The following is a 21,863-nucleotide window of genomic DNA, read 5'->3' as shown; positions in this document are numbered from 1 at the left end:
TGTTTGTTTGTGTAAGTGTGTGTTAGTGCTAAGACTTTATACAATATCTTGCCTTGCATCTCCAGATTTTTTCCCCCAGCTCTCCAACATTTGTGAAGCAAATCACAAGACTTTGAGCGACAGTTCAAGTTTAAATACACTATATAACAAAACAAATCTCAAAGATTTGATCAGTTCAGTTTCACATACTTCTGTACAACAATCTGTGCAAGCTTGTGATTTTGGAGCTTTACTATAGAATGAACAGCAACATAAATAAAAAGGAATGAAAAACGATGAAATGGAATGAGCAGATTTGAAATAAAGTAAATGTCAGTTTGGATATGAGGGCGTTCTCATCGTGGGAGTAGAGCAAGAATTAGGAACTTCGTTCTTTGTATGTATTTACAGTTTGTAAGGAATAATGGCAATCATAACAAATCCTTAGCTGTTAACTCTCATTAATAGCTGAGAATTTTACCAAACTGTTTTAACTTGTGTGGATTCATAATCTTTAAACTGCGCTTTGTGCTTATGTGTGGGGAGCATTCATGCACACAATCTAGATTTGAGATGCAAGCAAACTTTTGAAATCTTTCTCTTTGCTTAGCTGTTGTACAGAGAGATACAGTACACTACTCCCCCTGCACTCCAGTCATGAGAGCATTTGAATGCCACAGGGAGATTTGCCTTTAATAGTATTCTTGACATGAGCAGACAGTCAACACTGCATGGTTATTTTTCTTCTTAGGAGCAAATGGATGATACATCTGGGAAAGTCACAGCCTTAAAACCCTCAAGTTTAAAGTATAAATCAAATGTTCCAGGTGCTGTGTATTGCATCATGCACACCTGCCTCATAGCCCCCTGCCCATCCCAGCTCTGGGGGACTGGCTGGAACGAGTAACATCCCTCTGTTCATCCCTGTCTTCCTGCTCTCCCGTTGCCTGAGGTGAGGACTGTGTGGGTGGGGAAGGTGGGGGATAGGAGGGCGGAGGGATAGTAAGGCGAGGGAGGGAAGGCAGCGCAGGCCTGGGAGAGGTTGGAAGAGGCGGAGGAGTTGCCGAGGTTGTGGTCGAAGAGTGTTGTGAGGAGCGTCCGCGTGAGGTGGCAGGCGACACATGTGTGCTCCGGGCACGTGGTGGTTCAGCTGGGCAGTCACTAATTTGCTCTAGCAGCGAGGGCATGTCCCCCTCTATCTTCTCCAGCACGGCGGCCATTTGCTTTTCTATCTGCTCGATCACACTGTCCATTTGCCAGTCGCTTGTAGAGCTGCTCCCGCCTCCATGTGGTAGCCCAGTCCCATACATCCCCACACCTCCTCCACTCGTATACAGGGAGCTGTATGGACTCCCATAACTAGCCATCCCCAACCCTACAGTCCCAACTTCTGGGCTGTATGGTGTGGCGTGACGGCCCAAACTAGCAGAGCTGCCCACTGCATAACAACCCTGCCCTGTCACTGGACTTGATCTTGCTATGCTAAACTCAGCACTGTATCTGTCAGTTCTCCTGGCATCCCTATCCCTTCTACCCACAGGGCTAGCATCATCCCTTAAACTAACTCCCAGTCCTAAATCCACTCCGGCTCCAGTCCCAATTGCTGGAGTGACAGACGGTACCACTGACCTCTCTGCCACGGCTTCGGGTACTTGTGTCTGACACCAGCTTCCATCAGTCTCATCCCTCTGCTCCCTCTGCATGGCTGACCTCTTCTCCGGTGAGGCTGTTGCAGCAGCAGAGCCAGTGGGAGGAGGGCCGCGGAGCGTTGCAGCCATCTTGCGTTTACTGCTGGGATCGGGGGAGGTGGATGTATGTTTTTTGTCAAGGTTAGTGCCAGAAGAACCGTCTGACAGATTGGAGGGATCAGGCGTCATCACAGCGGTCGGTTTGGACTCTGTAATAACTTTATTTTGACCCAAATTGGCAGCAATTTTCCTGGTTCCATCACCGGCTCCTTTCTTAGCACCAACCTTATCGGGCTCCTCCTGTGCTGGCTTGGGGGCTGCATTTGATTGGCTTTGCTGACAGAGAGGCTCCTGAATATCTGTTGGGGAGGTTCCTACAGATGGGCCTATGCTCATTGTTACCTCACTCTGTTTTTCTTCAACCATACCCCTCCCCTCATCCTGGTCCATACCTGGTGGTGTATTTTCAACCGTAACCTCTAAAGACACACTACTTGACGTCACCCCTCCATCACTTGTCCCTTTGTCTCCCTCATCGCTTGTACCCTGGGACACACCCCCTTCACCATCTCCTGCCTCTTCACTGCCCTGAACTTCAGCTGAACTGTCAATCAGTGCCTCTGAATTCTTCAATCGTTGCATGAAGGTGGTGACACGGATCGCTTTCTGCAAAACAGACAGAGGCAAAGAAAAAGGAGAGACAGATAGTGGTATAAAGAAAATTAGATTTAGAGTATGTTGTTGTTATTGTCATTTACACCAATATTGACTTGTTTCCCTAAAAGAAAAAAAAGTTTGATACTAACATTGGTTATGGCAAAGCATAAAAAATAAGATTCAAAGAAAAGCATTTGACAAAAAGCCTGTCAAGGCACCATGAATTAGCATCACCATACTAAGCGCTGAGATGTGATTTGTGAACAGTGCAGTAAGATTAGTGCCAGTTGTTTACTTCCAGGAGGCTATTACATATTGTACCCTGGTTTAAATCAATCTCAAGACTCACTCTCCCCAGGCCACTCCTTGACTGCTTGATGACTGGAAAAGGTAAGTGAACAGATAAGTGTAAATCTCCTTCACTTTCACACCCATCTGACTCCTTTCGATCTGCAAACACTGAAGGAGTTAGGGGAAATGCGTGAGCTTAGAAGTTGTTTCTAAACCAGGGAATTGATCCTCTGAAAGTGAAAAGCCATTTTGACACAGAAATGTTACTGAATACAATATGGCTTGACTGAGCAGGCTCTGTATAGCTTCAAGTATGACTTGAATGTAACACTGAGGTACAGTATGGGGCAATGAGCCAGGATTAACGTAAGAGGGATGACAGAGGGCCTAATAGTTCAAATCACTGTCTGTTCAACAGTCCACAGTGGCCTATATCCGTTATATCCTTTCCATTTCTCCCTCTCCTTATCTACACAAATATATAAAAACTAGACAAGTAATGAGCAAACCCTTTTCACTGCTGCTGATCGTTATCTTGTTTTTACCAATCTGGTTTCTGAGACTAGTGCAGATGAGGAGTAAGAAAGGAGCAGAGTGGGCCACTTTGAACATCTGGGCCTAACTCAGTGAAGAAAAGTGGGGCAGAGTGGATGGATCTCTTCTGGGACAGGCAGAGTGACAGTGGGAAAGAGCAGAGCTTATGAGAAGAGCTTCACCAGCTCAAACATGATCAATACATCTCAAGGCTGACTGAGGTTTAACTGGAAGTGTTTCCAGATTGGTTGATAATTATAGACAGTTTTACCAATAGAGACATCTTTTCAATTCAAGATGATGTTCAGCCATTAGAAAGATGTTTTGTTATTGAATCATGCCAGACTGAAGGTGATTTTCTGCCCATGCTCTGTCCTTCCACTCTCCCTCATAATGAGCTACAATACCTTCAACTCCTGGGAACCACATGGGGAAAGAGAGAAGAAGGTTTTAACTGTTACTTATGCTGTTAGGTCAGCACTACCATCTCGACTTTCTCCTTCTGGGTCTTCTGCATTAACACCCCTAGACATCGTTATCACTATCACCATACCATTTGCAAATTTAAAGCATACCTCTGCAGAGTTGTATGCTGAGCTAAAAGCACATTATGTGCAATCATCATTGCAAGTAAACCACTTATTGTTGTAATCACTGGTGTCATTTTCACTGCAGTCATCTTTATCAATGGCCCTAGTCTTCATCCCGTGTCTCCCCCTTTCCCTCTGCTGCATACTTGGCTATATTATCACCAACTTAATTTACTTATTTATTTGCTACAGAAAGAGAATGTAAGTGAATTCATACCCGCCACTTGGCCTTTGCAAAGTTCTTCTCAAACTGGGCACACACGCCATCCTTTAGGTTCTTCTCTGATGCACCATTCCCTGCGATCCTGGCACAGGTGACAGACAGCATACAAGTGAGTGAAAGCCCTGTATACCCGTGCCAAAATGTTAATGCTCTTGTGATTTATGTGCACCAGATTACCATTCATGCCAAAGTGCATCCTGCGCGGTGATTCTCAGCATCTGGTCTACCTCCATGAGTCGACAGACAAGCTCCTTAGCTGGGACAGAAACAATAAAGACAAAAGGTCAATTTAAGTGGCACTTATCATTTATGATAAGAATGTATTCCCTCTTAATAGTCATAAATCATGGGTGATGATTAAACATTTGGTTGTGAGATATTAGATGGTAATTTTGAGCAATGTGACATTAAATATTTTATGTAGGAGACATACAGTAGACTTTCTTTCTGACTACCATGTCACAAAGAATTCAACTGGGTATTCATTGCCATCGTGTGGTGGAGCTATGTACCTGCAGGTGAAATGTCATCCCAGTAAGGAGCATCAAATTCAAAGTCACCAGCAACAATGCGACAGAAGATGATGCGATTATGCAGATCTGTGTTCTCCTCTTCTGTCTCATCATAAAAAGGAGGGTTACCTGATAAGCTGCAAAAAGGGGAACATAAATAAAGAGACGGAGGAAGGGAAGTTTTTTCAAAACAATAACTCCAAGAAATGTCCGTTATAGATCAAACACAGCAATTATTCAGCTGGAATTTCATATGTAGCTCAGATTGTATTTTCCTGCGTGTTGAATTACAGCTTTGGTAATTATTGATGGAGACTCACAGGATGAACATAATGACACCCACAGCCCAGCAGTCCACAGGACGACCGTATCGGTGACGAGCCACCACCTCTGGAGCTGAGACAGAGCAAAGAGAAGAGCAGACATAAAGAAAGAGTGAGAGGAGGAAAGATTCAAATGGCCAGGATCTTCATCTATAAACCATCACACCACATTCATAATTCTATCCTGCGCAGACAAGAGCACCCGTCTCACTCTCTCTTTTTGTCATTCCTTTTCCGTCAGGCCTTCTGTTCCCTTGCCTTATTTATTTGTGTAATTACTCAGCTCAGCATTATGAATAACTGTCTTGACATTTCATTGGAGAGAGCCAGGCGAAAGCACAGTTCTGCACTCCAAGTTGCCCTCACATAAACCTCAGTGAGAGAGAAGAGCGAGGAGATGAGAGGATATGAAAAGAGAGGAAGAGTGGGAGGAAGAGGAGGAGGAGGAGGGTGAGAGTTAGGTGCTTTCAATTCTGTGTATTAGTTTCACTGGCACTGACTGTTTTTCACTATAAGAGTTTACCTCTGACAGATTATGATCTTAAAAAGCACAAAGAAGTAAGAACTCAAAAAGGTAAAGTGTGCCCGCAGGCCTATATTCACAACACAAGATAAAGCTAATGGAATAGACAATAAACAGAACCACAAATAGTGGCAAAAAGAGAGTATCCTACCCAGGTATTCTGGTGTGCCACAAGGCTCTGTGATGGGTCCGTTCTCAAACCTGGACAGGTAGAAATCTCGTAGAACTACTTTGTTGTGGTTGTTTTCTGTGTAGTACATCAGGTTTTCCAGCTAAAGAAAATGAAGAACAGACTAAGATTTTTCACACAAATAACACGGACTGCAGCCCTACACTCCTAATCAGATGGTCATTAAGGGACAGGTCACTGACTTGGCGCTACAAATATGTAGGAATTGATAATTGGCGAGTGTGGAAAACTTTTCTTCAATTACTTGCCAAGCTGTCACTCACAACTGATCGACTGGCCAATAGATATTCATTTTACATCTTACAGCGTAGGTTGCATCAACAAGATTCAGCACAACAGCACGCAAAAAATTGCATTCAAAACTTTTGGATTTGCACACTAAACTTTTTGATTTGCCTTGATCCATTCTTAATTATTCCCCACCAATCCACCATCGCCTGACCTTCCCACTCATCTACACACCTGCACTCACTTCTCATTAGCTGGCTTGCTCTGACCACTTTCTTGCCTGCTTTTCTTCCCTTAACAGCCCTGCAGATACTTAACTGGACCCATTCCGACTCACTTGTGGCCAGGTAGTTTGAATTGCCAGGCTTTATGTCTTTGATTTCTCGTCTTTATAATCTGTTTGTATGTCATTACCTGAAACCCCGTTACCCTTTTCTGCCTGCTTGACCTGCTTGTGCCTTCTCTGGTTTTGACTCTTGCCTGCCTCATGGTCCTGTTAGCCTTCCACCCTTGTGTTTGTCATTAAATCATTGAATTATATCAGTCTGCCTCAGTCCTCAGTATTTGGGTCATATCCCCTACTACCTTGCACTCACCACCTGTGACAACAACAGTAATACTAATCATAAGTCTTGACAATGAATGAAACTAAAGACTGATGGTCAAAACACACCCTTTTGGGAAGGAAGCATCTTGGCCTTTATGAGTTCATTTCTATTTCGGCACGTATCTGAAAATGTACAATTTCATGTATTCACAGGATCTATGAATCCAAGACCTTAAAGACTGAAAGGAAATGTTAGCTTCCACCAGTAGGGGGAGTCTGAAGCCCAGGATATGCTTTAATTCAGTCCTAATGGGTTGTTAATGAGCTAAAGATATAATCTGCCTGCATGTGTGTGTGTATCACTAGAGATTGCATTAAGCCATAAAGACCGTGTTTACTCCCTTGCTGAAAATGTTATCAAATGTTGAGTCATTAACTGAGATGGCAATGAGTGCAATGGCTTTATGTCTCTGTAGAGATTCTGTTGACTATAAACTGATATTGAAATTGCTTTCCGGCATGTCATGGCGAAGAGGGATACTCACTCTTTAAATCTTTTTGTTATATTTCCTCCTGTCTTTTTCTTGTAATGACACACTCACGCCATAATGTAGGGAGAGGGAAAAAAGAGAGTGAATACCTTGAGGTTCCTGTGAACTATGTTGAGGGAGTGTAAGTACGCCACAGCCTCGAGGACTTGTCTAATGACATTGGAGGCATCTCTCTCTGTGTAATTCCCTTGGTCCAGAATCCAGTCGAATACATCTCCTCCCGTGGCTCTGCATGCAGTCAAACGCACACACACACGCACACCAAACATATTACCACACATTAACAAAAATACTAATAAAAATGAATGCAAGATAGTGAGACTTTTAGCCACATGTTGCAACACAATAATTCACTTTAAGCTTTTGGTAACGGAGTTATTAAATTCCCCATGTTCTTGTGTTTTCATCCTTCAGTTAGGCAATCTGCTTCGATGGGCCTGAAGCTAGCACTGCTGAGCAATTTAGTATCGGTCATTACTCTAAAAGACTTGGTTAACTTCGACAGTGTATAAATGATGGATATGATTATTATGTATCGCCCTCAGCAGGAGGACTACTGCCTGGGCAAAAGTGTGAGCTGTGAACAGACACCAACACAAAAACAGACTGATCCACACACAGTTGAGTTCAGCGTGTCTCTCCAAACTTCAGTAACAGAAGGGAAATATTTTGTCCTCTCAGTTTCAATCTACGTTATTGCTTTCAAATAAAGTTGCGAATGTCGGGTAATGCGCTAGTCATGAGTGACACAGATTGGACCCACTCTGGTATATCGATCCAGAGCTCTCTGTAGACTCACTATTATGCCAAGGCAGTGCTTCAGGAGCAGTGAGTAATGTTGAGTGTTACTAAGAACAAATATCTCATAACACTCTAACACCTTCCTTTGTTGCTGAGGGGAGAAACAGAGCACACAGTAATAAGGGGGCAAAGTCAACTCCTAACCTCAGCAGATTGATTTGTGTGTGTTGAGGTAAATGAAGACACACACACACACACACACACACACACACACTAGTATAGTACAAGTCTACATTGTATGGGATGCTTAGACAAGGAAGATAAACAGTGAAACACTCACAGTTCCTGGATGATGAAGTACTCTTTCCGGGTCTCGAATGTGTCTATCAGCTGAAGGATGTTTGGGTGGTTGACCCTGGAACGGCAAAAAGGATTCATAGACTGTAATCTTACAATAGTGAAGAGTCTCACATACAGTTGGAAGGTGATAGCCATTCTCCCGCTTTTGAGTTGTAATATGAAGTTACAAACACCTGAGCTTACATTATTTACAAGGCTTATTACATGGATTGTGTGACAGGAAATATAAACAGAAATTTCAAAAAGCAAAACATTCTCTCATTCTCTCTCTCTCTCCGCCTCTCTCCATCCCTCAATCATACATCCATCTGTCCACTGACTGCGTACAATTTCAGAATCATGATTTCGTTCTTGGCAGCCTTGCGGACTTTCCTGCCGTCTTTCTTGAGGAACTTCTTGCAGACAAACACCTTGTCTGTCTGTCTGTCCTTAGCCAGGCACAGCTCGCAGAACTCCTTCCTACGCAAGAAGAAAAAGAAATAGAGACAGACAGAGAAAAGCAGAACAGGTAAATATACTGTTAGAGCACAAAAGAACTGTAGATGCTTTTGTGAGACACAGCATAATATTAAAATTGTGGAGCAAAAGTACACTGGCTTGTTTTGGTGAAATACAGTGAAATAATTTAATTAGGTTGAGAGTCATTGGATAGAATAAAAGGGTCACGCATGACAAATAAATGAAATAGGTCTATTGCTGCCATCAGCTGGGCATCATCTAATTTTGAGCCTTTGGGGCATACAGCACCCAGATCTTTAGAAGCTGTGTGATGCAAAATTAAACTACAACATTTCACATTAAACCGGTCATGCCCATTAAATCCTATGAGAAAATTCACTGACACTCATGATAATAGCAAAATTTGATTCTATGCTAAAGCACATTGTAAAGCAATGAGCACATATTTTCTCTTTACCGCAACTGAACCTTTTCCTTCCCTGTTTTCATAAAATTGAAAAGAGCATATATACAGCAAATGTGTGCTCTTAATTCTGGGTTAATGTATGTGTATGTGTGTGTGTGTGTGTGTGTGTGTGTGTGTGTGTGTGTGTTATGTAAAAGATGAGCAGAAATCTCTGAGGCCAGATGCAGATGTTGCCATATGGCCTTTTACACTGATTGGTGTGTGTGTGTGTGTGTGTGTGTGTGTGTGTGTGTGTGTGTGTGTGCGCGCATGTGTGTGTGTGTGTGTGTGTGTGTGTGTGTGTGTGTGTGTGTGTGCCTTCAGTGTGTCAAGGAGAGGTGTTCAGGTGAAGAAAGTGGCCAGTACTTGGCAGCATAGTGATGTTAACAGCCCTTTGAAATCTGTCTTTTTTTTTAGCCACAACACAGAAGATTTAACTGAATAATATAAAGACTTCCAACTGTGTGTTTCATGAACTGATGAAAAATATACAGATGATTGGTTGGCTAAAATTTGAAAAAATGTGTTTCTTAAGTCTGTTTAACACTAGCCTCATGCTATTACCTTCTGTCTTTCCTTCAGGGAAACTGTTCGATATGCCAAAATAAATTTGCAAGGGAAATGGATCCAATTCGACTTACAATAATTCATGAAGAGAATAAAGACCATTTGGGAAGACTGGAATGTGCCTATGAATTCTACATGAGGCAGGAGGGAAAAAAAGGCAACATAGAACCATGCATAAAGCTTCATGGTACTTACGCTCGGAGGACCTGTCCAATCTCATATTTGTCCGTGACATCAGACATGCTATCGTATGTCCGCCCATCTCGCAGGGCAAGGCACCCAAATGGCATGACGGCATTCACCTAAGAAATAAAGGGAAAGATATTTCAATCATAGCACTACAAAGGGAGTGAGTAAGGCTTAAATTATTTTGATGACCCCTTTAGGTGAGAGACAGATAAAGGGATTGAAGAGCAGTGTGGACAAGCATGTTAAAGAGTCACAGCGGTACTGATGAAACATTATGAAAGCTTCCAGTGGTTGAAGTCAAAGACACCAAGGGAGTGGCCTTGGAAATATACAGTAAACTGAAAAATCTGAGATACAGCAAAGTCAATTTCTGAACGAGGTTGGATACTAACGCTTCTGGCAGCCTGGTTGCGTGCCAGCCTTGTCAACAGATACTAAGCTACCCACTAAGCTTCTCTCTACTCTGCTAAAGTCTGCAGATTCTGTGCAACGTCTGTCAAGTTCAAGTTAAACTTTATTTATAAAGGGCAGTGTCCCTGTGTCTCTAGAGCAGCTGGCTTCTCCAGCAATCACTGGTGCCCCCAGTCACACTGAAAGCACTGGGTTTAAATGACAGGAAAATTAGTTTTTTGTTTATGGTCTGTGTGTGTGTGTAGATTTGTTTTCTCATCTAGATCAGTAGTTCATGACCTTTTAAACTTGCCGTTAACATTACTTACAATGTCTCTTAACTCCTCTATTCGCCTCATAGTAACTCTCACTGTTGACATTGTACCTGAAATTGCACAAAAAATATACATACATATATACACACACTATGTATGTATGTATGTATGTATTTGACCACCACATTCTTCTTATGTCCACCTTAAAATAGCTTGTGACCCCAAACACCCAGGTAGAAATTCAAAGATCTTGATAGTGAATCAGCAATCGATATACCATCTCACCACAGTCCTCAGGCAATCCTCACCCACATCCTTTAACACTCCATCCACTGTAGGAGACAGATTCCCTGAAAACTTCAGCCATCTATCCTCAAGATCCTTCTCCTCACCTAAATACCTGACAGAATCCAATCCTGTTGGATGATTCATTTCCATTGTTTCTATTGTCTTTCTCTTAGTAGAGATGTCTACCGTCCCTTTATCTTCTGTCGCTGTGGGGCTTGGGACCACATCAAAACAAATCCATGGAATTGACCAAGCCAGGAAATATGTGATAAGAGGGAATAGGACATTTCAAAGGGAGCTTTGACTAACGTGAATGATGCTAGAGGTGGCTAGTGAATGACGTTGGTAGGACTGTGCTGAGTGTAAATAAATAAAGGAGACAGACAAAGACAGAAAAAAAGAAAGAAAGAAAAATGGAGAAATACATTGGATTTGATGTGAGGACTAAGAACAGAAAGACAATGAAATCCTCAGAAGTAATGACATTTTGCTGGTGCTAATTTAGGATTAAGGAGTGAATATCAGTGATGTAAAATCCTCACTCTCTCTTCCTCGCTCTCTTTCTGTGTGTGTGTGTGTGTAGCATCACCATTGTAGATGATAGGGCTGGAGGTGGTTCTGATCTATGGTGGAGGTGGGGCTGGAGAGTACTGTGTAATCCCAGTGCTGGCCCTAATCTCTAATCTGTACCCCTAATCCAGACCGCTGGGATACACTGTGTGTGTATGTGTGCATGTATGGGTGTGTGTGTCTGAGTAAGTGCAAAGGTTGATGCGGATATGTCACATGTGCAGATATGAGTTTGAGTAGAAGCTTGCGTGTATGTGTGTGTGTACATGTGCGTCCATATGTGCGTGCTAGTGTGAGTGTAATGCCCCAGTGAGACCCGGGGGAATTTAGTGGTGGATTGAAAAGGCCTAGTTTCGCCAGAAGATTATGTAAGCACAACAACATTCCCATGACAAGGTCCAGGACAGTGAAGGTGATGCAGGCTTGATGTGAATGGAGCGCATACACCCCTGTGGGAGCAGAGTGTCCCCACTAAAATACTGTAACACACATTTGTCAATGTGGGTCAGCAGATACACTCATCAATATTTTTTTTTTGAGATGCTAACATATGAGCACTATAATACACTCCCTGAGTTTGTTCGAGGCCAAACAGAGGCTCAACACAGGCCACAGTCGATTTTGAAATGAGCTACTGGGCAACATTTATAGTATATTTAAGTCTTCACTCTTGCATTGACCTTTTTACAAACTTTTTCTATGAATTCCCTGACTGTGTTTTAAGTTTGAAGATCAGTTTATGGTCTGTCCTTGCTTATGGTTTGTCCTTCTTCTATTGTGTCACGGGTGATTGTTTTCTTCCCTTAAAAACTCAGGTACCTTAAAAACACCATACCTGCAGAATACTGTCAGTACGAACATTGAAGTTGACGCGGAGTAGGAGGCGATATGGGAGGATATGAGAGGAAAGGAGGTGAGAAGGGAAGTGTGGAAAAGATGGAAGACAAGGAAAGAGGTGAGAAACGATGGGAACAAAAAGGCAAGGAGAAAGGTACACCATGACTAAGTGAAAAGGTGGATAGAGAAAACAGTGTACATGAGAACAAAGTGTAAAACACAAAACTGCAGAGGCAGACTGAGAGTACCTCTCAACCTCACAGCTTCACAGCTATGTGCTTGTGAATGTTTGCACAGGTGAATGTGTGTGTGTGTGTCTGTATGCACACGTGGGTGCATGCAGGTATGTGTTAACTGTGTGCGATGTGTGATAATGTGTTCTGTGACTCATGTCTATGAGGGTATGAAGGGCTGTCCCCAAAGTCAGAAAGCACTTGAAAGCATGCTGACAGCGCAACCTCGCTGCAAAGCAAATGAATAGCACACGTTCTGAATATCAGCTAGATTGGAAAAAGTAGCACAATATTTAAGATAAAATGACTAGATTCATGTACAATGCAACATTGAAATTATAAACAGAACAGACATTCAAAATGTTTTCAAGCACAATTTAAAAATGTCTCTTTCATCCGTTTTTTCATCTGTACATTTTAAAGCTACAATCCACACGATGATGATGGAACATCCAGCGTCATGCTTGTTAAGTTTCATTCATCCTCATTGTTTGTTTATTGTAAAATTGTCTCAGATTGATTAGGTAATGTGGCATGTATATTATTTTCTCAAATGATGAAGTATCTCCAACCAGTAAATGTGATCTATTTAGTGCTTAGTCAATTTACTCAAATGTTTCAGGATAAACTCCTTGAGATGTATCACAGGGGCTTTCACCATACTCCATTACACAGATGGAGATATCCATCCATTATCTATACCACTTATCCTTAAGATGGTTGCGGGCCAATCCCTTGCCAATCCCAGCTGGAGTGCTGCTGGAGTGGACTGCCAGTAAATCATTAGGCTGACACATAGAAAACAGACAACCATTCATGCTCACATTCACACCATTTAGAGTCACCAATTAACCTAACCTGCATGTCTCTGGACTGTGGGAGGAAGCTGGTGTGCTAGGAGTGAACCCACGCAAGCGCTGGGAGAACATAGAAACCTTATACAGAAAAGCCCCAGCTGACCAGCGGGTTTGAACCGGGAACCCTGCTGTAAGGCGACGGTGCTGAACACCACACCACCGTGTCGCCCCCTCAGATGAACTCATTAATGATGTATTTGAAAAAGTTGAAAAATGAAAAATGTTTAAGTCACTCATCTTAAACCTGGGATCCATTTGAGAATACTAAAGGGGTTAATTGCTTAGATTTTTGAAGAGTGAAACCGAATCAGCTTCTTGCCTTTTGTCTTCTCATTTAAGCTTAAAGGGCGTCTGCCATTCTGTGCAGGTACCTGTCATCATAAGTAATGATTACACTTCTTTTACTGAGGATCACGTTCTATCATGCCTGGACAAGCTAAGCAAAACGTCTGTATGTTTGAAAATCAAATTCTGCTCATATTACTTTTGAGGTCCAAACGACTGGTCACCTTGACATGATGAAACAAAACTGAAATGTAAATGAATGAATGGATCTTGATTTGTTTGTAAAACACGAGTGTACATCCGATAAGCACGTAGGAATGCTACCATACAACACCAAATGAGGAATTATTGATGATTGCACTGTTTGCATCACATTTTCCGTGCACACCTATTAGCACACACAGGCACACGCAGACTCAGGTGTGAAGGCACACCGAGCTATCCGAGACATCACACTTTATCTTCAGCGCCTTAAATCAAGTTGCTTGTGCATGCCTCTGTGCCTGAGTGTGTCTGTGTGCTTGTTCACAAGTGTTGTGTTTAGAATAGGGCAAGGCTCAAAAATCAATCAAATGGAATAAAATATCTTTGTATCAACTCAGGGGTTGAAGTGTTTCAGAGGTTCTCCGTGTCAAGGTTATTCTAAGAAAATCTGCTATTTACTGGCACTCATCTCTTTAGCCATCTTATCCTATTAAGCCCATGCACAGTCCAATAGGGAAAAAAGGAAAGAAAGATGGGGTGTTTTGCAGCTCATCACTGAATACAATATGCAAACAGAATGACATACAGAAGAGAAGGAGTCCATCACAGCACGCCTCTGTTCTGTGTGACGAGCTGCCATGACTACCTTGGCTTTTGATGAGCCTCCATTACAGAAAGCTGAAAATAATTGTGAATGTATGTTATGTAAATATTTCACCGACTGCTGTGCGAAGCTGCACTTGCAGAGTCTTTCCATGTTGTCAGTCAAGTGGTTACGTGTGTCAGCGTGTCCTTGTCACTATCAGACAGACGCTTGTGAATCAACAACATTGTCATTATCTGCACAATGTGATTAAGTGACGCAGTGCCGGCTTTGTTAAGAGGTGACACTAGATCTGCGGCTTGATAAGATAAACAGCAACAAGATGTGTGCGAGTGTGTGTTCATACATTTTGTCACAAGCATGTCACTGGTTGCCTCAGGAGAAGAGTCAGGAGGTCTGTGGCTGACCTCAGGTTACTTCTGCGTGTGCGACCAAGAGATGACAGGCCTGTCAGAGTCCATGTGAGCACTAACCACCACCTACAAACGTCTACAGTCCACGCAAACACACTTACAAAAAAGTGTGCGACCTCAACAAGGAGCATGCGTGCACATCCGTACGTAAGCACACACATTATACAACTCAGTGCACATCACTATACCCGTGTCCTCACGTGACAGAGAGGCACACTGAACATATCTGTCCCTCATTAGTGCTTGACATGTCACTCTGCTTATATCACAGCAGCATGGACACAGGTGTGTGATTCTTCAGGAATAACATGTTTATCCTTTCAACCAGACAGCAAGATCCTTTCACGTAAAAGTCTCTTTGTCTTTCCCTTTCTTTTTTGCTCCCTTTCCCTGCCTCTTTCATCTCATCATTTTGCCCTTGCTCTTCCCCATTTAGTAAGACTCCAGTCTGAAAGGTTTAATCATGGCCATTCCTCACCGAGGTGGGGGAGACGAACATCAGGGGTTACGACTGATGTGGCGACCCCTGATGTTCTTGTCCTCCACCTCGGTGTTACACTAATGGGAATAACATAGAGGAAGATTGTGGATATGTTTGCCATTCCTGCTCTTGTTTGCCACTAATCCTACTGCAATGTCCCCTCAGTTTGTGTAAAATAAATACAGTTAAGAGACGCTCGCACAGGTACACACACTTATGGAATACATTTTTAAAAATCTGTGTCCAAAAGCCCTTTTAGAGGTAATTAAGTCCACCATTACCGTCAAGTTTCCCACCTTTAATTAGATTAGCAATAATGATTATCACATATTTGCTCTCACCTCGAAAATCGTTTTGTGTGTTTCTTGTGTGCAAATCTATGTGTCTCTTCATCTGTGTACAACAAGACATGACAGTTGCAGGATGTTCCTCATTGATTAATCAATACCAGCCATTTCCTTAATTTAGCACATTGAAAAAAACATGGCCAAATTTGACTTTTTACCCAGCATCTGTAGTGCTTAGGGTTTAAAATTTAATTAGATTCACAACCTTATGTAAGAATTGCACTGGGTATAATTAGGAAATAATAACACAATGAATATTCTAGATGCAGCTGAGAGCACTTTCATATTTCCATTAACATAATTTTGGCCTACAAAACTTATTTCCAGTAAGAATATAATGGCATTAAACAGAAATCAGTCTAGTGATTCCTACTGAGATCTTCGCCTGAGTTGACGAGTGTGTGTTTGATATTGAGCGGAGCACGCAGCAGCCTGAGGTTGGTCCCAGGCCTTATCAGGATGCTGTGACGTAAAAGTGGGACAAATTAAAGAGTTGTGAGGACTTGACAGAGTACACAGGAGAGAAGAGCTGAGTGAGATGAAGTGGAGAAGCAGATGAAGGGCCAATTATCAGCATTACAGTGCTTGTTAAAATCAAGTGAACTACAGGATCCAAGAGTGAGGGAGAGGCTGAATGGATTATCATTCTAAATACACAAAATCACTCACAAAACGGGCAGTATTAAGTTACACGTGTGGCTAACATATCATGGCTAATATATGTGTGTTTGTGCACATGTGTGTGTGTTCTATTGATACCTGTAACATTTGCTTCTTCCCAGTATGGGGTCTTCTCTGAGCTTGTTATAAACACTAATTCCCTTATTGCTCACAGAGCGGCTCTCATCTAAGGCCTGTGTGGTGTGTTTGTGTTTGTAAGGGAAAGAGACAGTGAGTGTATGTGTGTGTGCGTGCATGTGTGTGTGACTGCAAGGCACACACAAGGCCAGAAACCGGCTTAATAAGGAAAGGCTCTAATGAAAATTCATCACATCTGCCCAGAGAGAGAAAGAGAGAAACCCATATCCAAATGCAGACACATAAAATGTACCAAATTTATGTAGTGTTACACACACAGAATGGACACACTCCCCACACACATACACGAACCCCAAGTACATGAATATACTGTATTGCCTTACTCAAAATGATAGGATTCATATATTTTTAAACCATATACCACTGAAAAATACCTTCCTCACCTTTCATTCCCTCCCCCGGCTCTCTCCCCCCCGTGTGCCCTCTGTTTCCTTCCTCTCATTAGGAGAGTGGATCTGTGCAGGTCTTACACAGTAAGTGTGTCCTCAGGGAGAAGGGCCACAGAGTACCTTTTTTTTTGACAAAAGTGTGTGTTTGCGTGCATATGTGTGTATATGTACAATGATGCAATGTCTGGCTGTCAGGCTTGCTCTTTCTGACACCAGAATAGCCCGGGGCAAGACCTGTAGGCAAACACATACACACTGTATGTATACAACAGAACGAATGATGGATAGTGTGTGCTTTTTGTGCAATCTAAAATAACTTTTTGGCTAAATCAAAGACTGCGCAAATGAGTTGGATATACACACAAATTTACAAAAGACAGACAGACAGAGACAGGAACGAGCACTTCCTCTCCAAGTAGGATGTAAAATCAAAATAGCAAATCGGAGCTCTACTTGAAAGCGAGCTAGAGAGAGCAACAGTGAGGGTGAGGTGAGCAGGGGTTCACAGGCAAGGAGAAAACAGTGAAAAAAACAATGATAAATATATAAATCTATTCCATAGAGCATATATGTGCATTTACACGTTTAGAGCATTTCCCTCTCATGCAGTAACAGACTCCAAAAATATCTACGAACAAAAGTATGAGCCTGCTTGGACTTTCCTCTCCTTTCAATCACTCTACCAAGTGGTTTTGTGCTGTTTCCATGTTGAAGTGTCTCGTCTTCTCGCACCTTCTATCCTATGCAGTGAAAACAATCTACTCTCCTGGACCCCCACCACCACACATCCTCCTGTTTAAGTGCCCTGTAATAGTTTAATAGATAGTAGTAATAGTAATAGTAATAGATGTTGTTGGCGTTAAAGGAAATGTCAGCGAATCACCAAAATCAGTATGATTCATCTTCTGGGGACCACAATTGGGTGTGAATGGAATATATGTAACAACTGTACTATGTAATCACCCTGTAACAAATCCCACATTTATGAAGCTTCTGATGTTGAATATTTTTTTTCTGAGAGGTATTGCTTTAACTGCTCATTCTTGAGGCCATAGTCTGTGGTTTTGTTGAACTGGATGGCATTATATTGATTGTTGCACTTAATATTTTCTTTTGAAATTGAACAGGCAAAGGGAGTATCCAATAAAACTCCAGGCTGTTGTATTGTTCTGTATAATATTGCACAGGTGTTGTATTCATTGTGTCCACATCCTGTATATGAACAACACTAATCATTGCTGAGCTGTGAGCACATGTTCCTTCAGAGAATAATGTGCTTTGGCTAGGTGCAAGGACATACAGTAAATGCTGCCAGTGAACATCAGCGAATTTAATCAAATTAACAATTAATGCACTCCATTGTTAGAAAGCTTGTGTACCACCAGCTGTGTAATGGCACAGCTTTCTGTGTATTGCTATATGCTTAGCTGATCTTATCCAAAAGTTGCACCTGTGCTGTCTCCTGCAGCAGCCAGATTTTTGTTTGAGGTTTATTGTATTGGTAGTCTTTTTTTTTTTCTACTATGTTCACAATAATGTGGATTAAAGTGAAAACACAACATTTTCTCTTGGTTTTGGCCTTCTATCCCCACTAAGCTGGCATTTGTTATCTGTGGGAACAGAGATTTCTGAAAATACTTTCTCATGTGGGCTTGTTGATTTGAAATTGCCAGACGAACTCTGTAATGAGGAGAAAGAGCTTTTTGAAAATGCTGATGTGTAATTGTCAGCTTGTCAACCTTACATTAACGATGCCTGCTTACACTCGATGTTAAGGAGCAACCTTGCAGTTGTCACCAGTTATCTCTGTGATCTCTCACTTTTCAATTCAATTCAATCAGTGTATCATTTTCAACACCACTTGTAGTATTTTTGAGCATTAATCACAAATCAATGTTTTACACTTGTGCAGTCATTTGAAAATACATATCATAACAAATATATCTTTATTGTGAGCAAAAAATGTATTTATCCAACTTTCACAAGTTTAAAAATCCAAAATAAACTATGTTTCGTGCTTCACTCATGCATGCAAGATTGGGAAAAACAGACTTCATGCGAAACGTTTGTGGTGCAGAAATAATTGCCATGCCAGGCAGACACGACTGTGTTGCACATGGCTCACGTGTTAAACATAAAACCACTGAATTAAACGGCTCCTGTCAGCTCTGTCACACGCACACCTTACAGAATGCAACATGAACATTTTCAGCAGACATGAGCGATTAGACAAAAGGACAGGGAGTAGGAGGAAATGTCGTTAATGTTTCTGAAGTTTGAGATCACTGTAAAATATTCAGAGGAGATGTCACACTTGGGAAGAAATGTGCAAAACTGATGGCTATGTCTACCTATTAGAGTGTCTGTGTGTATTATACATGTGTATTTGTGACTTGAGGGTCAATGGAGAAAAATAACCCTCTCTGCCAAGTGGTTTTCCCCCCTGAAATCTGCAGTGAAGAGTTGAAGAGTTGAGTGCATGCACACAAACACACTCCCACATAATAGGGAAGCACACAATGTATCAATGACTTAAAATGCAACTCCCTTCAGGGCCATGAGCTGATGCTACTTTTACCAACCAACTTAATTTGTGTGTGTGTGTTAGGGGGGCACTTTTGGTTACACTTAATCCACTTTTGGATGATAGAGAAACACTCATGTGGAAGGAGAACTCTTAAACACACACAGGCACGCATCCCACACACACACACACACAAACATGCACACACACCTCTGTTCACTCTCTCCGTCAAACACATGCAGACCCACTAATGCACCTACCCACGATCCACCTACACACACACTCATACACTCGCACAAATTCAAATGCACACATACATGTGTTTAGCCACTGGTCTCATAGACAAGTCCGTCCTCTCTGGGGAATAAATTAAACTGTAAAACCATCTTTCCCAGCATCCATTTGTCTGCGTGCATGTGTGTCTCCCTTGATCACAACGACATTAATTCATTTCTTTTGTGACCAAGCATGGCCTTTAGACACGCCACGCAGAGTGCCTCTCCAAAAACCCAGACTTCAATTGAGAGGCTCAATCAATGCCTCCGTTTGCATGCACACACACACACACACACATACGTGCGCACTTAAGAGTAAGAGACAAAAACAAAGTAAGAGACGGAGTGAAGCGGGGAGAAATCTATACAGACGCATGCGCAATCTAACACACAGGCAGAAGCTTTCAGAGTTCCTCACACTCTGTTCAGCTGATCGGCAGCAAAGAAAACACCAGCATCTCCCCACTTTAAGCCTACTCCATTCCTTCACTTCCTCCTCAAAAGAAACCTCTCTCTTACTTTGTTTAGTCTGTGTGTTACATCTCCACTGATTCAGATGCCAGATGAGGGTCAAAGCTCTGAGTAAATGTACCTTAATGACAAGAGTGCAAGAGTTCTACTTAATTTTGTCAAGCGGAGACTCAGATGTGCAGAGATTCTTACTGACTCTACTGAGTCAGTGCGTCAGTTCTAATTGTGCTAAAGCAAACCTCTGTCAATAAAAACGTCAGCTGGAAATGTGGAGAACAACATGTCGTGATCTTGAACTGCTCCATCGACCATCAAGCACAGATCACCACTACCTGTTGCACAGCAAATGCCTGTGAGTGTGGATGTGAGTTTACTATCATTTTCAGATATGCTAGATGTTCATATCCTCCCTTTGTTCCATTGATCTGCCTGAATAAATGGTCAAATAAAATAGCATACAATATTCTGCATAATATGTTCTCAAAACAGAAACAAAATCACCATTGGAAACCCATATACAAGAAATGTATTCCTTCCAGATTGAGTTTGGGCCCATGGCTTATTTATTATTAAGTTTAGTGCATTTCAAATTGAAATAACCTCTAACATTTTCTTTCAGCATAATTTGGCTGCTCATTATAATCTGCCTGTGAGTTGCTTTTGAGTATAAGGGATTGGGAGTGTAAGGGATAGCACTGATATGTGAGGTTTTATTCAGCTTGGGAGAGGTGGTCATTTCTGTTTTACCAGGTCACATCTGCAATAATCTGAACCCTGAATGCTTCTGTCTCACACACACACATACATACACATGCCTGCCCTAAAAAAAGGGAAGCATAAGCGTTGAAGAGACCAAGGACACAGCTATCAACATTGTATAACCATGTAGATATTAAACATAGAAGTTCTTGGGGTAGAGGTCTTCTTCTTTTTCTACCATGGCCATATTCTGTTCTCACGAAAAGATGGTGGCATCTGTTCCTCAATCAATATTTTGATATCAGAATTGATGAAAGCCATCCAACCATCCATCCATTGTCTATACTGCTTATCCTTAAGAGTCGCTCGGGGAGCAGGCTGGAGCCAATCCCAGCTGACATTGAGCGAGAGGCGGGATACACCCTGGACTGGTCGCCAGTCTTTGGCGACCAGCTCGCATGTCTTTGGACTGTGGGAGGGAGGCGAAGATCCCGGAGAGAACCCACACTAAGAGGCCCCAAACTTCATTTCTCCACCTGACAGGTTCTGAACCTGGAACCTTCTTGCTGTGAGGCAACAGTGCTAACCACTGCACCAATTTCATATCGATCTTATTTTAGGGGAACTGAAATTAAAATGTATCTTCTTTTTTAGGAACTAATCCTAGATTTACCTTCGATGTTCAGAAACTGCATGTTGCTGCCACTTTATTGCCCCTTCTGGGATCAGTTCACTCTCTTCATCTGTTGGATGTTGTCTATCTCAGAGCTCTGAGATTCATGGCTGACTATAAACCCTTCACACACCATTGTACGCTATATTCTTTAGTCAGCTGGTCATCATTATCCATGCACAGAACAGAAGCACTGCTATAACTTCATTCCTTGGACTGTTGCCCATTTACTTTTCCACTTATATGTCACATAAACAGTGCTGCTATAGTTTGCACTGCCAGGGCTTCATCACTCTCTCCATCCCCACAGTTAATACAGAACTTGGTAAAAGGTCTTCACCTGCTCTGCCCCCTCAACCTGAGACATTCTACAACAGGAACTGAAGCCGTCCAGCGAGGTTCCCTTACTGGGATTTTAAACTACTTTTACGAAATCTGGAGAGGTCGTCTGTGGGGGTTTATTTAAAATATTTAATATCACTCTGGCAAACTTGCACTTATCACTAACATGGTTCATGTTCTATTTAGTCTCTGTGTTGAATGTCCTGCCTGTCTGTCTATCTGACCAGGTATGTCTTGAAAATGAGTGAGTGAGTGAAAATGAGTCAGTGATATTACCTGCCTAAATAAAG

At 42.1% G+C, this 21,863-nt stretch overlaps 1 protein-coding gene across 1 annotated transcript; it reads right to left on the bottom strand.

The window, feature by feature from the left end:
* Nucleotides 1-836: 836 nt before the first annotated feature.
* camkvl (CaM kinase-like vesicle-associated, like) lies at nt 837-9,698 on the bottom strand. The gene is made up of 11 exons (XM_070840129.1): nt 9,604-9,698; nt 8,265-8,396; nt 7,918-7,992; nt 6,926-7,064; nt 5,472-5,592; nt 4,795-4,870; nt 4,475-4,611; nt 4,140-4,218; nt 3,957-4,044; nt 3,557-3,565; nt 837-2,333 (listed from the first exon to the last, which is right to left on the bottom strand). Exons 1-11 carry the CDS (start codon nt 9,696-9,698, stop codon nt 837-839), a joined length of 2,448 nt encoding a protein of 815 aa, XP_070696230.1.
* Between the last annotated feature and the right edge of the window lie 12,165 nt (nt 9,699-21,863).

The sequence above is a fragment of the Pempheris klunzingeri genome, chromosome 11 (assembly GCF_042242105.1).
Source record: "Pempheris klunzingeri isolate RE-2024b chromosome 11, fPemKlu1.hap1, whole genome shotgun sequence".
NCBI lineage: Eukaryota > Metazoa > Chordata > Actinopteri > Acropomatiformes > Pempheridae > Pempheris > Pempheris klunzingeri.
Note: the sequence above shows the minus strand (reverse complement) of the source record. Positions and strands in the feature narration are given on the sequence as shown.